This window comes from Macrobrachium rosenbergii, chromosome 31, assembly GCF_040412425.1.
Source record: "Macrobrachium rosenbergii isolate ZJJX-2024 chromosome 31, ASM4041242v1, whole genome shotgun sequence".
NCBI classification, from domain to species: domain Eukaryota; kingdom Metazoa; phylum Arthropoda; class Malacostraca; order Decapoda; family Palaemonidae; genus Macrobrachium; species Macrobrachium rosenbergii.
In genome coordinates this window covers 19,460,384-19,480,504 of record NC_089771.1, presented here as the reverse complement: position 1 = coordinate 19,480,504, position 20,121 = coordinate 19,460,384, and the positions used below count along the sequence as shown (strand labels likewise).

At 34.9% G+C, this 20,121-nt stretch overlaps 1 protein-coding gene across 20 annotated transcripts in view; it reads right to left on the bottom strand.

Annotated features, from left to right (window-relative positions):
* Stim (stromal interaction molecule) overlaps nucleotides 1-20,121 on the bottom strand; it is a 240,478-nt gene that overhangs the window by 87,436 nt on the left and 132,921 nt on the right. For 16 of the 20 annotated variants that reach the window (XM_067132347.1, XM_067132355.1, XM_067132361.1 and 13 more), the window contains 3 exons: nucleotides 19,311-19,430; nucleotides 18,808-18,920; nucleotides 12,134-12,249 (listed from right to left, as the gene is read on the bottom strand). In XM_067132347.1, coding sequence (XP_066988448.1) covers nucleotides 12,134-12,249; nucleotides 18,808-18,920; nucleotides 19,311-19,430 — 349 coding nt within the window. Of the gene's footprint in view, nucleotides 1-12,133; nucleotides 12,250-18,179; nucleotides 18,243-18,807; nucleotides 18,921-19,310; nucleotides 19,431-20,121 lie in introns of all 20 variants that reach the window. The other 4 variants (XM_067132343.1, XM_067132346.1, XM_067132353.1 and 1 more) reach the window with 2 other exon arrangements.

Here is a 20,121-nt window from a genome sequence, read left to right as displayed (position 1 = left end):
ATTTGCAGTCTCTCCCAGGCCTTCCTTACCCATTACATTTTCCATATTTTCAATTTTTCCCTCCAACTTTTGCATTCATATAACCAACAACAATTCTTTTATCTCTTTCTAGTATTTCATCTATAACATTCTGCAGTTATATAAGTTCACCTACTATTTATTTGGAGAGTTCATTAGTTGGTTCATAGCAAATTATATCTATAGCGAACTGTTTTGATTTAAATTTTGCCAGCAGTACTCTACTGTTCATTGCTCTGTCAGTCGGTGTCTGTTTTTTGCAACTGGCATCAAGATCATACCTTCTGTTTCTCTGCAAATTCCATTTGTTCTTTCTGAATAACATACACAGTAACCCCTTCAAATTTCTCTTTCTCTATTCCTTTACACCATGATTCATAAATAACTAAGATGTCCAGTCCATACCTCCTGAATTTATTTTCTACCTGTTCTATCATTCTGATTCATGGTGACTATATTAAATCTTGTATTTTCAATTTATCTTTAATATCAGGAGATTCTTCCCACCTCATTATGCTCAGACTGGGAGCCATTATTAAACTATGCCTATCCATTGATGTGGAAGAATCCACAGCAAATTCTATAAAGGATTCACTGGCTAAATACACTGACAGATAACCAGCGTCTCAAGCCAATGGCCCCTGCTGCTGACAACTAGTTTTTAATGAAGGCCATCCACCAAGTAATTAGAGATGAAGCCAAGGAAACAAAGCACTCACCACCTACATCTGACCCATCATCCCACTGCCAATGATTTACAATGCTCTCCCTGAGCAAGGCCACAATTTTTGACCGTGGATTTAGCCTTTGCCTAATGTGGTATCACCTTACAAGGCAGCAAATGCTCATACCCTGAACTCAGGGTCCTAATGTCTCCATCAATATAAAGAAATTAACTAAAAAATTACTAAAACTAATTTCACATGCAATATTTATTTATGCTACACTTTTTCATAATTTATTTTGTGGTATATCTGGCAAAATTTCAAACATCCCACAGTTAATCAGGGGACAGTTAACAAAAATTATCAAGATATAAGGTACAGCATTAATCTGTACTAACGGCTGAACAATTGCCTATTCAACAAAAATTCAACACAAGAGTGTACTGTACCAGTGATAAATATTTAATATTTACTCAACTTTGTTTTATATATAAAAGAAAAATTACGGAAAATTCCCTAATATGCCTCAGTTTCTACATAATCCCTAATTATTTCCATACTGTACTTCAAACATTTTAAATGCTTGCATAATCAACATTTTTCCTCTTGGAACAATCAAATTTTATCTTATAAGCTTCTACTCAGTAAAATATTAATTTGCTGTTTATCATTTAGCGTCTTAAAAAGTGAAGGTCCCATTATACTACTCTGTCTAAAGTAAGAAACTTCACATTAGTTATATGGTCCATTCAATTGAACAGCAAGCTTCCACAGGAAAGAATACTCATTTAGATAGGAGAAAAACAATCAAAGCATAGTAAAATTTGACAAAAACTTAAAAAACTGGTTTTGACATTGGAAAAACCTATTTTTGGTAGTGACTGTTGAGTCCTCAACGAGTAACCTTCCATGGTCTACTAGAGCTCCATGGTGACCAAACTAATATCAAAGAATTCTCTTCTAGTTGGTCTTTTTGGCCAGGCATTATGTCGAATGATTAACATTATAACATGATGGAGTATATAATGACCTAAAGATAAGAGGGCATCTTCTTATCTTCAGCAAAAGCTGAACCCAGTTTTTCCAACATCAAAGGAACCTGCAAGAAAGAGAAGGGCTATTGCGCATGCATTCGCCTCTTGTACTACAACCAGGCCATTAAAAAGATCAAGGAGCCACAACTCTGTCGTCAATGCAGGATGATCCTGCCCAAATCCTATGCCTTGCCAGGGAAGTGAGAAGGTTTCGAGGACTCAACAGCGAATTCACTCAAAAAATAGGTTTTTTCTTATGTCAAAACCTGTTTTTGAGGATAGCGAGTCACTTGTTTGCCTTCAAGGAGCTTTACAAAGAAACTGACAGGTGACTAAAAAGGTTTAAGCTCTCACTTTGAATCCCAACACCCCAAATGAAATAACATTTCTGGTCCGAGGTCAAACCACAGATTTCCAGTCCCATTCTTTATTCCAAATACTTCTTTCATGTTTTGGTGCCAAGGAACAAGAAACTATACACAACTTACATTTTAGGATGCGTTCTACAGTGGTTACCAAGCATGCTGGCCTTGCTGGGTGCACTGTCGCCTCTCCCAGCGATAGTTAGCATACCACCATCAATAAGACCCCTGGTTTTCTGCCATAGCACCGGGGTTAAGACTAACCATGCCACCCACCTAATGCAAATCAAGAAGACTACCTTTGTAGTACAAAGTGCTTGTGGTTGTATTGGGTCCGCTGAATTGAGGGTTGATAGAAGCTCAAGCACCCTGTTCAGGGACCAAGTAACTGAAGCCTTTTCAGGAGTAAGCTTTCAGGAGCAAAAGACTTGGTGAAGGAAGGACAACTTCATACTGAAGTCAACTTGAACCATAAAGCCAAGGGTTCCATTAATGCAGCCTTTGTGCCATGACTGTAACTGCAAGGCATATATCTTCAAAAAGGTATACTGTATAAGAAAATAAAAAGTGTTTCTATAGAAATAACTCAACTGGGCCAGTATGGATATAATCTAACCATACCTTCCATACGGGCTGGTATTGCCAGATAGATGATGTCTGTAATTTTTGCATACGATTTAGCAATGCGTTGGCGAGTAATTATCACGATAGTTATTTTTAAAAATCTATACGTGAAGGTCTTGGCTCAGAAAGGAAGATGCATAAACGACTTTCCTCCTACTGTTCAGAAACAGAACAGCGGACGTATAGTGGAATTGATCTTTGTCCGCTTGCCTCAAATAACAGAACCAATGCCTGTTGGCCAATTTGGGGCCATTATAACCTGTTCCTTGAGGTTAGAAGTTTACTCAAAAACCTTTTTCAAATCTGGGACAATGGAGGAAAAAAGATATCGCCCTCCCCTGTTCCAGTAGGCATCTCTTGCTGTTAAGCTTGACTGTCCAGGTTCAGAGACACATACTAGGAGCTTAGACTCTAGTAATGGGAGAACAGTCCACTTCTGGTTGTGGAAGCATGCTGGCTATTGTTTAAAAAGAATGGTTGTCCAACATCCACTCTGTTGAGGCTGTTGTTTTCCCTGTGAGAATTGCAGACATGTGCCACTTCTTGCCTGGCAAGCCCATCCGAAGGATGGCTAGCATTAACATACTGAGAGGAGGGCAGAATGTGATCCTGAATTTTTGGATGATATTGCAGTTATGTTGTCTTCTCTTCTGAAGGTTTGAGTTTTTGAGAGACAAAGACAGCCATCAGCTACAGGAAATTGATATAAAAATTCTCCTGAGTAGCTGATCACCTCTGCCACCTAACAAATCTTCCCAGTGTCCTCTCAACCTGTCAACTAGGCATCTGTGTGTTTGTCACTCATGCAAGGTGGAGGAGTCAGGGTGGCCTGTTTCCAGAGATTCCTTCTGGATCCAAGGCCGAGGTATCTCCCCAACTCCTTGAACCCTCTGATGAGGTCGGTCTTTGCATCTTTTCTTGCATGCACAGCTAGAATTTGTTCACATTTTTAGTTGCAACTCTAAGTATTGATCTATTACTGATGAGAACTGCAGCAGGCCCATCAATCATTCTGACTGCCATCTGAAACTCTGGCCAAAGGAACCTTTTGAGGACTTGCCTTATTCTGTTTTGGAGTATGATTTTTGAGTATAATTTTGAAAGTGAAGGGACAGAAGGCTGGGGCTACTTGGTGTAAGCAACTTGGGTCTTATTTGAAATGGAGGCAGAGAGATCTATTTTTCATTGACCTGGTAAAGGGGTCATTTTTAATCCATTCCTGATAGAATTTCCTGAAACGGGATGACCATGGCAGATAATTTTAATTCTGCCATTGTCTCTGTTTTTAGTCACTATAAATTCTAAAAATCTGTCTTCACATGGTTTATATTTTTGAAAGAAGGGACAGAAGGCTGGGGTTACTTGGTGAAAGCAACTTGACCTATTCAAAACGGAAGTAGAGACCATTTTTTACTGACCTGCAAAGGCTTATTTTACAGCTTTTATTGTTATAGGCACAGGTAAGAAAACTGTGGTTTCTGTTAGTGGTTTTCATGTCTGGTGCGGATGGTACCGTGTGCCATTCTGTATTACGGAACACTGTCATTTGTAAATTTCTACATGTACAACTTTGATATGGTTTTTCTCATTAATTACATACTGCATTTCAGGGAGAGAAAGTGCACATTGAGGCATCTCACCAGGATTACCAATATCATCAGGGGTGTATTGAGCTCCCTATTATGTTTTCATCTGAAGTTCTGTATTCTGAACTGACCCTTTTGTTGTTTCCACTGAATTCTAAGATCAGACCTTGTCTAAGCAGCAAATTAAATCTACACTCACTTTTCAGTTACAGGATGTACTGTAGTACTTTACACTTTGGGGCATGACCGACTTACTTTCCTTTTCAGAATCTGCTTCAGTCCCTTGTATACCGTCGCTCTGTGGCAAGAGCATCTTTGATGGTACCACTTCCTTACGGAACTGGATCAAATGTCGCAGAAACTGTGTATCCCTTTGGGAGTTACAAAGCGATCCCTTTGGGGAGCTTAGCAATCTAATGAGTCAGCAACTGAACTGTAACTGCCTGTTAATCAAGGCAGAAGTCCTGGGTTATTATACCTTCCAGAATTGTACACATTTGTCTGAGTTAGGTGGATCCTACTATCCCTTTTTGGGGAAAAGATCCTATTCAGCAATGATAGCTACATGGGGAATAGCATTCCTTCTAGAAGGCTTTCCCATGGCTAGCTAAAATTTGTCCCTGAGCCTCTGGGTTCAGCAGAGCATTTCAATGGCAATGTCCACTTCATATTTTTTAATATGAATGTCAACCCATGTAAAGATTCTTTACCTCCTCCAAGGGGGTTAACCTGGGAGGTACTGGGGACTGATGTTACTGGGTTTTGGGCCTGAACATTGATGTCGCCCAGAGAAAGGGGTTAAAATGTCTGTTGCTGGAGTTCTGCCGAAAGGTAATCTCCCCTCTTCCTCAAATTTCTACCGAACCCTAGGACCCATTAGAGACAGCTTAAAAGGAGCTGTTTTGTCCTTAAAACTTGGCTGCCAGGAGCATACCACAAATCTCGCCACATCAGGCAACCGGCAAATTTTTCCTTGTTCTCTTTGCAAGGACTATGCTCATGGTAGGTGGCATGGGCCGCACCCACTGGCAAAAAGTGAACCGAGCAATTGCTACGGAACACTTGGACTGAGGATCCTGCCTAATGGCGGCCCTGTAGTGACATAAAGTAAATTGTTATTAATCTAGTTAGTATTATAATTGTTTTTAAGTGAAGGACACTTGTAGTTCCTGTTATGCTTCCACATTATAGGTTAACTTGATTACAAACATGCAGTTGTAATAATAATTAATTAAATATCTATGTTAACTTTAAACCCCAAGGTTTAGGTTAATTTTCATACTGTATGGCTGTATTACTTATACACTGTTAGTCCTTTGGGCCGGCTATGAAATTTTTAATTCCAATTGTCATGCCGCTTAGACTAACTTGCTATGAACCATTGTAATTTGTTTAACTAACCCAAACTACTGTTTTATATAGCTTAGGTAATGCTTAGTATAATCTATTTAACCCAAGAATAGAGGATTTCTTAAAAGGTCTTTGCTTAATCTATTCTGTAACAGGAGATATTAAATTTAAAGATAGTAAAACTACATGGTGAAAAAATAATTCTCTTATAATCTGGTTTTCTGTTTTTATGTAATAGCTTCTAATCTTTTATCTGACATATTTGGCCACCGCTGTTTTAGGCTAATAGTAGGATATTCCTTAAAAAGGGGTTCCTACTTATGGATATAGGCTACATAAGACCCTACTAGCATGCAGACTTACAGATATGGTACCGAGTTGTAAAAAACTTGGTTATTTTATTGAGCCTAGGATACTGTTTATATATAATCCTAGGCTTATTTGTTCTTTCTTAACCTAATATATGGTATTGCCTCATCCAGATTATTATAGATCACACTTAAATGTATAGGCTAGGCTATATAAAAACAGAAAACTTACTAATATGTAACCTTATAGTTAGTCTACTATTTTTTGCCTAACCCAGGCTGTTGTTTATATACAATCCTAGGCTCTTGGGTCTACTGTATAAAACAGTAATCACTAATCTTTAACCTTATAGGTAGGCTATAACTTACTCTAATTTAGGCTACTGCCTAATCTGGATTATTTAATTCATACTCAAGTGTATGGGTTACATAAACAAAACACAATTAGCCTACCTTAGTATGTAGCCTTAAGGCTAGGTTATCATTTCACTCAGCACAGATTACTATTTCATCTAGCCCTAATTACTATTTCATCTAGTCCTAGGTTAGATGGTCTAGGCTAACAATTCATTCCAAAAATGGAATGTTTCGTAAAAAGTTATCACTTAACTTGATATAAGGTAATGCCTAGGCTTGTCCTGAATTATTTAGCTCATGCTCAAGTGCATAGGCTTACATAAAAGGAAAAAATGTATATTAATACTTAGCCTTATTGTTAGGTTATGATTTATTTTGCCCAGATATTGTTATTATTTGATCCTAAGGTCCTCGGTCTAAGCTAGGCCACTTAGGATATGTAATCCAAGGGCATAGGCTACACACATCCACTATTAATCTAGTCTAACCTATTCTAACTTATTGCCTAGATTACTGTAGACATCGTATAAGCTGAAAGGATTTTGTATATTATTGATAAGTTGTGGAACATTTCTTTTAGTTAAAACATTTAGTAAGAATTTAAAACAATTTTCGGTTTATGAAACTAGGTAGCAATCAATGCTTTACGAAACTAGGTAGGCCAGCAATCAACAAGCCGGGTTCCGGCTTTTACAAGGATATTATCACTTCCAAAGGTTTAAAACTAAAACTTTTAACTGGAACTTAATATTAAGCACTTATCTTGCTATTTTTTATGTTTCCATGATCCTCGATAATGAAAACGGAGAAAAAAAGTCAATTTTTTTCGGAGCGCTGGTAACAACGTGACCAGTTTGCTATAGACCAAACAGAGATAATGGCTCCTTGGTCTTTTAACAGCCCGGTTGTAAACAAGAAGGTGGATGCGCAGGTGCAACAGTCACTTCTCTTTCTTGCAGGTTCTTTTGACATTGGAAAAACTGGGTTCAGCTTCGCTGAAGATAGGAAAAGTGCCCTCTTATCTTTGAGTCCATTATATACTCCATCGCATGTTAAAATGTTAATCATTATGACACAATACCTGGCCAAAAAGACCAACTAGAAGAGAATTCTTTGATATTAGTTTGGTCACCATGGAGCTCTGGTAGACCATGGAAGGTAACTCCTTGAAGACGAAACAAGCAACTATGCTGTCAAAAATTAACAAATTCCTCGGTTATTTAACCTTATATTTAACCTTAACAGGTTTTAAAGTTTTGCAGGAGTGTCTGCTCACTATCAGAGGGCTTATACAAATTTATTGGGTAAGTTCCCAAGTATACACAAGATCATTAGATTGTCTAAGAGATTATAAACAAGATGTATGCAGTGCAAATACCACCTCATAGGTCACCATTCCACCAATATCATACCTGGCATTAAGAACACAGCTTGACACTGAGACTCATTCGCTCATACACATCAGTTACAAGAACTCTGTAAGTGATGCAGCATGTCACAAAATCTTACTGCATTTCATGTTCCAAGAGCAATCAACAACCACTGTTAGAAATAGTAAACAATAACTTCAATACAATTTACTCTACAACATAACAATCCTGGGATACTACAAACTAATTCATATGAGAACAATAATCCAACATATAAAAAATGATGCAGAAAGACATAGTGCTAACTAATTTTACTAGATAGTACTTCTCCCACAACATGAGACTAGGAGTCTCTAGGAGTTGCATTACAGCTTCTCCTACAATTAAAATATCAGAATCAATTGAGCTGAATTAAAAAATCAAAATCAATTACGCTGTCTCACAGAATATTCCACAATTTCACACTGAAGACAGAGCACCTTAACAATATATGGATGATAACTTCAAATATAGACACTAATGGTAACAGCTGAAGTTCCTTATTGAAAATAAAATTGTGTAAGATTGCAGTACTATAGCAAATATTCTGACAATACTTTAGCTATAACCGACACTGTTGGACTAAATAAATTACTTTAAACAACTTTGTCTCGGAGATAAAGTTTAAAAATATGGAAAATATTCAAGCAGTATACCAATATTCCAATGCCCTGAATTCTGACACATTAGATTATAATCTTTAAATAAAAAGAAAAAATTAGTCTAAAAGTAACAAAGTATTATTTAAGATAAGAAGTTTTGCCAATGCCAAGAGAATTACACGTGTGAGAGTATGGTACGTGATCAGCTGATGAAAATTTTTTTTACGTTACGTGCACATTAAAAGACTTTAACCTGGCTGAAACCCAGGATCCACCGGGATTGTGATGTAATGTAGCTATCCAGATACCACAAAATCTTCTTTTGGACACAGAATGGAGAGACTATGATTTGGAAAGACCATAAATGTGGGCTAATGTAAAAGACAAGTTTGCTGAGTGACAAGAGTTTAACCAGATCACAGCGTTAGCCTGAATTGTTTTTTAATACAAAAATTATACCTTATCTGATAAATTTCATATGAATGAACAAAAAGTTTTTAATATTCTGACAAAATACCTTCAGCATCACGGATTTACTGTAATCTCACAGATGAGGCTTACATCAAGAGAGGTGGCCTGTAAATTACAATATTAAACAGGTACCCAAAATCTTCAGACAAGATACAGCAAACCCCTGTATTCGCGGTCTCACGATTCGCGGACTCACCTATTCACGGATTTCTCTATGGAATATATATACGCATTATTCGCTGAAAATTTGCCCATTCACAGTACTTTTTACCGAGAAATATTCACTAATTACTGTATTTTCATCTAATTTTCATGACTAAATGCACTTTTTGTGATAAAACTATTAAAATACTCAGGTAGTGCTCCAGTCACGATAATTCGCCTTACAATAATTCGATTTTGCAATGGGGTAAGCACCGGGCACAGGCAGCAGTGTACAATCAGGCAGCAAGAGAGACCAAATTACAATAGACCAACTTCTTTTCCTCCATCTCTTTATCCCATCTTCTAATTAAAAAAGTATTGTTAGTAACGTTATACTCGTACTCTTGCGTAAATGCGTACAGCCATAGACAACCAAATGAGAAACTGATGTTTTGCTTATCACCGAATCGGATAACAACAGCTGCTTTGCTTGTATTTCAACCATCATACAGTAATAAACAATTACCGTAGTTACAGTACAAATGACGTTAAGTAGAATAGGACTGATGTATTTTTACATTGCTGTATACCCTTATTCGGTATGGATAAATATTTAAAGAAAATTGGTAAGAGTGTTTCTAGGACACTCCCATTATTCCTCTATGATAATGCATTTTAAATCATCTGAACTGTAGATATCTATTCCATTCTATATTCCTGCTTCTGAATATTACATTAATCAGCAGCAATCTGCCAAGTGCACTTCAGCTACAGATTTCAGTTTTTCTTTTTTTTTTTTTTGTCTCCTTAGCCTCCTCCATTTTCTTTTTAATTGGCCATATATCAGCAGCATACAGAAACACATCTTGTAAATGTGTCAGTTTTTGGGCACCATTCACTCATGGAACACTCTTACTCAGCAACTGCCCAGATATTTTTTCTTCTTCATCCAAGCTGTTACTCTTTTTCTTACTAACCTCTCGGTTCCAATAATGCAATCTATTGCTCTACCCCCTCTATAACACCATGCTTCTCTTCAAACTCTTCTATTCTACATGAAAATAGCACTACTGAGCATCTCCAGTGATGCAGTCTCTTACATTACACAACATTACATTTACCCATAACCAGCCTAGTCACTTTTCACACTGTGCCATCAAACAGCAGAATACACACTTAAGACTACGAAAGCTCTTGGTACATATATTTAATAACTGGCAACTAATGTATGGCAATGGGGTATTTATGAACATATAGCTCCTAAAATAAGCAGCAATGATACAGGGGTTCAGAGTACTCCAATGTAACCAACAATAGGCTCATAAGTTGAAATCCTAATTATCAGTATTTGAAGACAACCTGGAAGGAGAACTATTAGTCACCAGTGTATAGGACTACACTTGAAAATTATATGATGCATGATGGCTAAGACACAAATTTTAATAATTTCTGTGCAGTCCTCTTAAAATAAAAACATCTTTTTTTGGGATTCTAGTGCTTGGTGGATAAACATGAATATATTTCATAATAACTACATTACCAGATTACAGAATGATGAGACACAAATTTCCATAATACAAGGTGAACAGGAAAATCTGTACACTACATTAACAACATGATACAATCATGCCTTAACCAGCCACTCTTTAGTTCTTCTCACACTAACTTGCTGTATGGACAAATTACATTCCAGTACATCAACCAAGCATGAAAAACACTAGTACTGCATTCCGACGAACATCTGACAATTCCAACAACACTTTTATAATAATCATACCCGCAAGTAAGCTAGCCGCACTGTAAACGTGGCCATACATCTCCAAGTCTATCCATCATGATGACGACTCTACCATTTTTATCTGACCTGGATCAAACTGTCTGAATCAGTTAGGAGTTAATCAGGGATAAGATATGTCAAGTTAATCCCATACAAAAATGAAAAACCAGCCTAACTAAAGTTCATTCTTTTACCGTATGTGTTTTCTGACTTTTATCCATACAACCGCAAAAGATAATATTGCAAAATGTCCAATATTTTATCGTGCTAAACTCTAAAGCAAAATTTTCAAATATACTTGAAGGCTGAATATAGGATATGGTCAGAACCTAGTAAGGTAAATGATGACTCCTCCTGAATTCAGGTCAGAACCTAGTATGGTAAATGATGGCTCCTCCTGAATTCAAATCATAGTAACGTCTAATTTGGGATCAACAATGAATAGAAGGAAGAATTTAAAAATTCTGTACAAAAAAAAGAAGCCAAGCCCAAGCTACTTTTTACATTAATATATCTAAAGCCTATGAGCATACAATTTCCAAATATGTCAGCATGTCAGAATTCAGGTTATTACTTTTTATTTTTAAGTACGCTAAATTATCTAGAAAAATCACATAAATTTTTCTACCCATTTCACCATCACAGATGAATAATTAACTTAAAATTCCCATGTCTTCAAGAAGTGCTGTAGTTAAATATAAGACAGCCATTATCTTCATGCTCTTTTTTTTTATTATTCAACCTCCACATATGTAATGAAAGGTTCTCCTATTGGTGGAAGGGAAACCAGTACATTATACTGTATATGAAAATTGTTATGGACAGTGCTGATCATATCAAGTATGGCTGGAACTGAAGAAATTACAAAAAATCGACTGGAACTTTTTGAGTAGCAAATGAAAACACCTTCAACTGGAATTTTAATCATCTATTAGGGTAAAAAATGGTATTATTTCATATAGTTTTATTATAATATTTAAACTATTCTGTCATGAAAATGTCATGTAATTGAACATATATTGATAAACAGTACTGTATTCCAAATTGGTAACTTGTGTTCCATTTCTCAGCACTTGTTCACACTAGAAAACTCAGCTGTCTTAAAATATATATATATATATATAAAAAAATGGTAGCAATGACTTGACAAACATATAGAAGAGTAAAGTCTAACCAGGTACATATCTGCAAATCTAAAACACATTTTGTACATATACAGTGTGAACAAAAGTTAAAAAAAAACCTTTAAAAACAGTTAACCTTTTTCAACAGCCTATTGTTTTTCACCAGATAGCAAATGCATTATTACTACTATTATGTCATTTAAAGAGACAAGAGCACTAAATACTAACTTATCATATTCAATTTCACAGCTGCAACAATTTAAAAAAAAAAAATGTTAGAACAAAGAATATCTTTTCCTAACCTTTTGGAGACCAAATAGGACCAACATCCATTGCCTTGATGGTAATTTTTGAGCGATGCTTTGGATCTCGGTTCCAAAACTCTTTGGTGAGAAACTGTTCGTTATTTGCTGCAAGCCTGAAAAATAGGTTCATCAACTTCTGCAGTTCAAGTTGAGTTAAAAAGTAAAAATGTAAACATTATGCATCAAAGGGGAATAAGAGGCAAGATTGAAAAAGAATATTATCAAGTAATATATATTTACTTCTATATTTCAACAAAATATATAATACTGCAACAGTTTCATTTAGAATATTACTAAAAGTGTAAACTTGCTAAACTTTTATACTATAATCCTTCAAATAAACTTCACTCTTTGTAAACAGAACTAGAATTAAATTATTAAAAATGGGTGTATTTCTCCAAAACATGAAAATGACTTCTGGGATGCAAATGACAACAAAACTTTTGTAAAGTGTATCAATTCTGAATAATCATTATTCATTATCAAATACAAACTTACACCAACATCACTCTGTACAGTGCTGATTGCTTCAAAATAAAGATATAACAGCTAATGGAAACAATAATTTATCAACAACTATTAATGACTAAAAACTGGACAATATAACCCAACATCAATTATGAAAACTAATACCTAGTATTATAGTATTTGTTTCAATACCCCATGTGAGAAAAAACAGACAATTGGAAATTACTGCTGACCATTTTTATAAAGATAGTCTGTTCCAAAGGTTGATTTAGCCATAAGTCTAAATCTAAGTAGTCTAGTTAGAATGCTTTGGAATATTTTAGAATGCCTGATTTTTACAAGTGTTATAATTCAAGAGTAAAAAAATATCACAGCTTACGCAAATGAAAGTACTGTATTCATAATTTTATGTTTCCTTTACCATTTTTAAATCCAGTATTGAAAACTGATAAATAATTGTGAGGCTAAGTAAAAATTAATTTAATACATTTGCACACTTCCTCAAAACCATATACCGTAGCTTGTAGCTTTGAGATAACCTATTATAAAACAGTTCAGTCTGCTACAATACACAATATACTTTTTACTTCTTCCTAATGAACACAGTATTTTTTGGAAGCTTGAATTTCAAGTTAATGGCCCCTGTGGGGTTGTTCCATATGAATAATACCGTTCATCTTCTGAATAATTAATAATAATAATAATAATAATAATAATAATAATAATAATTTACAGGAAATTGCATCAGAGATAAGAAAATTGTTCATATAATATTAAATAAACTACATACACAGGCAAATTTAGCATTATCCCTGTAAAAGTTTTAGACACAATAAAATTTTCATAAAAAAATTCCTTAAACATCTTGTCACATTCTAACGTCAAAACTCTTTTTGCATTTGAAGAACAACTACAATCTGAAAAAGGCAGGAAATGAAAAGACCCTTCTTATTTTGAGTTCTTTAGCTTTCTATCTTCCTATAATCCAGCCAACTGCTTGCTTGCAAAAGGTAAGTTATCATTTACAAATGGTTGGAAATGTTTGGCAAGGTAGCAGTAACCTACAGCCAATGTTTAAGCAAATTAAGTTGGTATAAGTTTTCATCAAGGTTTCAGAAGTTTGATGAAAAGAGCTGTGAAAAACTAACAGAATCTAAGTCACATCATGATGGAAATCATGCCTGGGGAAAAATCAAACCAAGAGTTAAATCTAAAGTTTGTTATATCATTAGAAGAAATTGCAGAATGCTACATAAAAAATTTACTGTAATCAAGAATAACATGAACATTTCATCTATTATAAAAAGTAATTTCTAGTCTTTTCTTGTTTCTCAAGTGTAAACTTTACTTATTGTCACACACAACTATATTCCTCCTTCCTTTTTCATAAAATACTTACCTGCAAAAATTATGCATCATCCTGTAGGGATGAGATCGTTAAATGTTTTCATTTAACTGATCATTCAAATGCTAAACAGTCAGAAGAGTGCACAATGTTCTACAATTATTATTTAGAAATACCTGTTGCATCCATGATAACTATCCTAAATATATCTCAAAGCTTTAGCTTCAAAATGAAAATTTTTTATGACTGAAACCGGTTTCCAGCTGATGATTCGCAGGGACAGAAGCTAACATCCTAAATACTGATCCTTCTTCCGACAACTGTGCAACTGACATAAAGCAAATGTGCAGAGGCACTAGTTTCTATAAGCACATGTTAATGGGTATTCTCATTTCCAAAATAATACAGTCATTGCACATGCAACTATCTAAAAGAAAAACTGCAAATCAATATTTTATTGTTAGGATCACACTAACATATTAGCCACTTTTAAAACAGGGAATGGTACAACAAACTCAATAAATCATAAAAGCTAATGTTATGCAGTGGAATTCAGAAATTTCAGCAAATGTTAGACATTCTTGGCTTGGCATACATATAAAATTAATATAAAGTTATACCTGAGTAATCCAATATTAGGTTTCCTTGTGAAAATACCTGTAACAGCAACTGTTCTATACTAGTGTAATGTGAGCTGGTAATCTAAGAAAACTGGTTAAGCATGAAACACTGGTTAAACTTAGGTTCCCTGAATACTTGAATATTGAGGAATCTTCCACTATTAAGCTTAGATCTAAAAAATATCTGAAGATCTACTGACTCCTAGTTATGTTCTTGATTCTCAGCCCCACTCTGTTGGAAAAGAAAATGCAGGACCATCACTCAACGGCAATCCATGCTAGTTTCTTCTGTAAACCCATCCACTGATACTGTGTTTAGCTGGCAGTCACTTAAACTGAATGTGTTTCATAACTGAATTGAAACAATCTTGGGTCATATTTCCCAAACACTCTAGTGTACCTCTCCAAATTTCTGAAATGAACACCTTAATTTCTCGGATGCTGAGGCTTCACCACTGAATCCTTCTTCATCTAACTCCAGCTGTTTTCATTTCATCCAAATAATCTTTTAAAACGACATTTTACTGGCATCAGCTGAGAATCAATATCCGTGTCATCTGTTTCTAATCCTCTCGATTCCTTAACCTGTTAGCGCCTTGCGTAATAATCACGTTTACTCCGATCTACTCATCGGCGCCTTCAACCCGGGATATTACGTTCAAGACTTTAACTCTGCTTTTCAAGCTGTCAGCCCACGTACATAAAAGTTTACCATTATGAAAATGTTGGAAACATCATTTGCAACACTCTCAGAACATCGTAAGATGTAATTGATGACTTATTTCCTCCCTGGCAGCTCTTTTCAGCTGGTCGCCATGCTAGATGACCTATTTTTTTTTCAGTCAGCCAAGTTTTCAGAACAACACGTTTGTGACGGTTTCTCAATGAATGTCACAAAGAGGAGGCGTATGTCTTCCAGGTGAGATAAATCAAATCCTAGGCGAGGTGTCTGATACTGAAGACATATTTGATGATGAGAGCTCTAGTTCTGAATCCTCCATGATGAGGATATTGAAGAAAGATGACTTCTCATTGCCGAGTGACTTGACTCAGAGAGAGAGAGAGAGAGAGAGAGAGAGAGAGAGAGAGAGAGAGAGAGAGAGAGAGAGATAGAGAGAGAGAGAGAGAGAGAGAGAGAGAGAGAGAGAGAGAGAGAGAGAGAGAGAGAGAGAGAGATCCCTTTACTTTTGTTGAGGATAAAGAGAGAATCCATTAGAATTTTTGAGTAATTTGATGGATGAAATCATTGATTACCTAAAAGAAACAAAACAGATTTGCAAATCAGTTTCTAGATGAGAATGTAGAACATATGTCTCCACAATCACGAGTACATAGATGGATTGTGTAGCCCCCTGCTTTTAGAGATTGGCATACAAAAGAATAATAGTGCATGTATGTACAACACTTTTCATTCAGTATTTTGTAGTCTTATGAAATAAAATAATAGTAGTAGCAATAGTTTTTTATCCTATCATTTAATAAAATTCCTACTCTTAACTACAAATCTGAATGTTATAAGCATAAAAATCAATATTAACTTTGAAAAACTATCATCAGTGATATGAACGCTAATTACTCAAAGAAAAAGCGTGATGGGTTTAGCTGAGCTCATCCGGGGGGGACGCTTAACAGGTTAATGTGTTACAATAGCTCATTCACTGCATGACTTACATCAGACTTCTAACATCTGATACAATTTACACATTTTTAACTGTACATTTCCAATCCCTTGCTTTATGATTCGCTTTATATTTTCCACAGAATGAATCATCCTGTTCCTTTACTGGGGAAATTCTGCTCTGTATGACCATGCCTCTGACAACAGAAACATGGTGACATGACATGTCTCTTGGATTATATGGCCTCCACTTAGAGCTTTATCTGATCAAAACTCATATAAATTATGTCACTAACAACTGGATCACATTTCAGTATGTAATGTCTAGTATTCCCAGTAGCTGGTTTAACACAAATATCTGAAACCATGTTCTTAATATTCTAGACATTCTGCAAATACTGTATTTATATCATGGAATCAGGTTGCTTTTGACTTTTCACTCTAAAGATTAAATAATGTATTACAGTTTTTGAGTAAAAGCTTCTAATTTTTTCATAGTTATGTTGCCAACACCATCAAGTTTATCTGCAATTTCATCTCTTTCTCCATCAGTTTCCAAATTCATAACTATTTTCTTCTTTATAAATCTGTCAGTAACTTGAATTCCACCCAAAACCTCACCTACATCTCTATCTGCAGACCAACAATACAAAGATTCTTTTTAGCACTCTTCTTCCTCTTAAGCCCATCAGCATATATAACATTCAATGTATCACAATGAATATCCCTACATCCACCTTTACAGCAATATCATTAACTATTTCCCTCTGTGTCCTTTCAAAGTTTCCCACTATTTTTCACAAGCTCTCTCAGCACTTTCCATTAACCAACACACACAATGCAGATCAAATTTATTTTCTGTCAGCTCACACTTTTTAAGCCATCAAGACCAACATTTTTCCTGTATACCATGTACTACAAAATAACCATCCTACTCAGGTACTATACTTTCCCTGGCCACATGGCATGCGTAACAATCACTCACCATGGGATGGAATTGATAATCACATTAGGTTGGCCTTAACCATTAAGAAGTCACTGTATAGTTTCAAAACAATCACAAAGCACTGTTTTAGTTTAATTACTGGATACAGGAGCAAAAAGCAAAAATGTTTGATTGTCATCGCTCCTCACTCCTCTTCTAAAACGTATACCACCACATAACATCAGGAACACAATTTTCAGGTGCTGCACGATGGACAATTTTACTCTTACAATTAAGATATGTAACTGTATGCTGTATTTAGTAATCACAGGCTTTCTGAAAATTACTTCAAAAAGATATGAGATGTTGCATTTGTACATTGATCCCTTTAGTGTCTTAAACACATGATAAATTCTTCATAACTAGTAACCCACATACTTGGAAGATAGCACACTTATTAAGTGCCAAAACTTTACTTCTCAGGAACAAACTAAATAACTTATTAACTTAATGAGAAAATAAAAAATATGAATGAATGAACACATGAAAAATATGTTCCCAATATGAAAATCCAAAAGGATGACATTAAGATGATTTGGATTTTCAATGCAAGTTAATGACAAAATGAGACTCTATTAAATAATAAAGCAGTTTCAATGACAGAAAGATATACTGTATAACTAAAATTCTCCATGTAACTAAACTACTATGCATTTTTATTAATCTTATATTTCCTATCGTTCACAAATACCCTTCACCAAATAACCAACAATAAAATAGTTTCCACAATCTATGTTACATAAGAATGACATTGAACATCTTGTTTGTATGCCAGCTCAAGAGATATGACCATTGCTGAAAAAGTAGATTCCAAATGCCTGGCACAAACACACACACACACACAAACTATTCAAACACAGCGTATGTGACATTACAAGTGAGCAACCTTGCGAAATGGCACAACTGTTTGTGGCTTTTATTTTGTTAATATGCAAAATAAATGGTAAAAATTATAACTGAGTAGCAGGGGAAGTACACATTCAATTCAATATGTATGTAGAATTCACCTTTCTAACATGTACCTTGAATCTCTTCTTTCCGAACCAGAGGTAATCACGCTGAGAATGGTACTGCAGGAGTAAGAAAGGCAGATCCACTCAATAGTAAATTTTATCCACAAAAAAATCTTGTAATTTTTCTCCAGACTCTAAAAGAGCAATAAATCTTTCAGTCTAAGTCAATATCTGGGGCTACTTAAGAGAAGTACTGGATTATGTACAAATGACTCTCTAAACTTCTAAAGAGAAAGATGATGTAGTCTTAACTCCTCCATTGCTTGAAATCTGATGCAAGGTAAATTCTTTTACAGATTATGACAGAATAAATACTTCTGTTGACACAAGACTCCACAATACATATTTTTTGCTGCATATTTGGCTGCCATTTCCTTGTACCCAACAAATAAAAAACTCTATACAACTAAACAGAAAAATATCCAGTAATATAGTTAAAAGCCAAGCTGAATTGCCTTTGATCCTAAGGAGAAAAAATTGAGAAAGTCGAAGTCATTAGAGAAGCAAGCAAGCCAAATCCACAATTCAGTACTCTGGTGTGGTATGCTAGAAACATTAATAATGACCAGCAATTTCCTAAGTTAAAAAATTTCTCTCAACTCAAAAACACCCACAAACTAACCGTGGAAGGACAGATCCATTGACAGCATTTTCATAGAATTTTTGCGCATACTGCTTGAGCTCCACAGTCTCTGCTAACCAAGCAACAGTCTGTTCCACAGTCCAGTTATGAACCTGAAATAACAATTTATTGGTGGATATATAAATAGGAATATCTTTCAGAAACCAAAGAAAAACTGATAATGGTGTTTCATATACAGAGAAAATAAACTACTTGCATGAATACAATAATAATCAATTCCTTAGTATCTGCTTCTATGATGAGTATTCCAAGCTATTATAGAATACGTTCAGCAGTACAGCAAATATATGCAAAACTATACAGAATATTATACAGTATTAAATGAAAAAGTAGAAAAAAATACATAGTTTCATAACGAATCATTAATGGCATAAAGATTGTATGGCATCAAGTATAGCACATGAATTAAGCAGTACACTGATTACTTAAATACTTTAAAATGAAAACTTACATATTCATGAATAAAACATGTTTATGCTCACCTCAGACTTTTTCCATATAGTCCACAGTTCCCGTACGGATATGTATTGATCATTGTTGTAGTGAAAAACTTTCTGACGTTTTTCATACCCCTTTGCATACTGGAGCTCCTCTTTCAAAAACTGCAAGAGAGAGATTTGTGAGTTAAAACTCTTTCAACCAAAGCTTCTGGTTCAATTAATACTACCACAACAGACCTAAACAAAAAAATCCTGAATGTGAATGTTTATTTTCAATGATTAATTATTACTGCAATATTGCATGAATGTCATTTGCTAATTAAAAAACTGTACTGTCCTTTACTAATTAAAAACTCATATTGAACCTGGTAAAAATTTATTCACCCACTCAAATCAAAATCAACATTCAGTCAATAATACAAGTTATTCAAGGCAATCCACTTTCCAGGGATGCCATAAAGATACATGTTCATGAAACAATGAGTTACATAACTACAGTACACCAATTTATTTATATACATTACCGATTTCTCTGTTGCTAGTCATCTAACAATGTGCTTGTAAGGAAGATGATTTCAATATTTTCAATAAAATCCTTTTCTCTTAAGATTTATTAACATTTATTTACATTTATCTAAGCTCCTTACAGAAACTTGGGTCTGAAATTAATTCATTCCTTTATAAATTCTTGCCAGAAAACCCTTTCTCTAAATATAAGAAAATTTTCTCAATATGGAAGAGAAAAAACTTCCTGGAATAAAAGAAAATATTCTCTTCATAAAGAACACAAAAATTCTATGCTCTGTGAAAAATTTCCTTATGAAGATCTGATGTCCTCTTATCAATGAAGAAA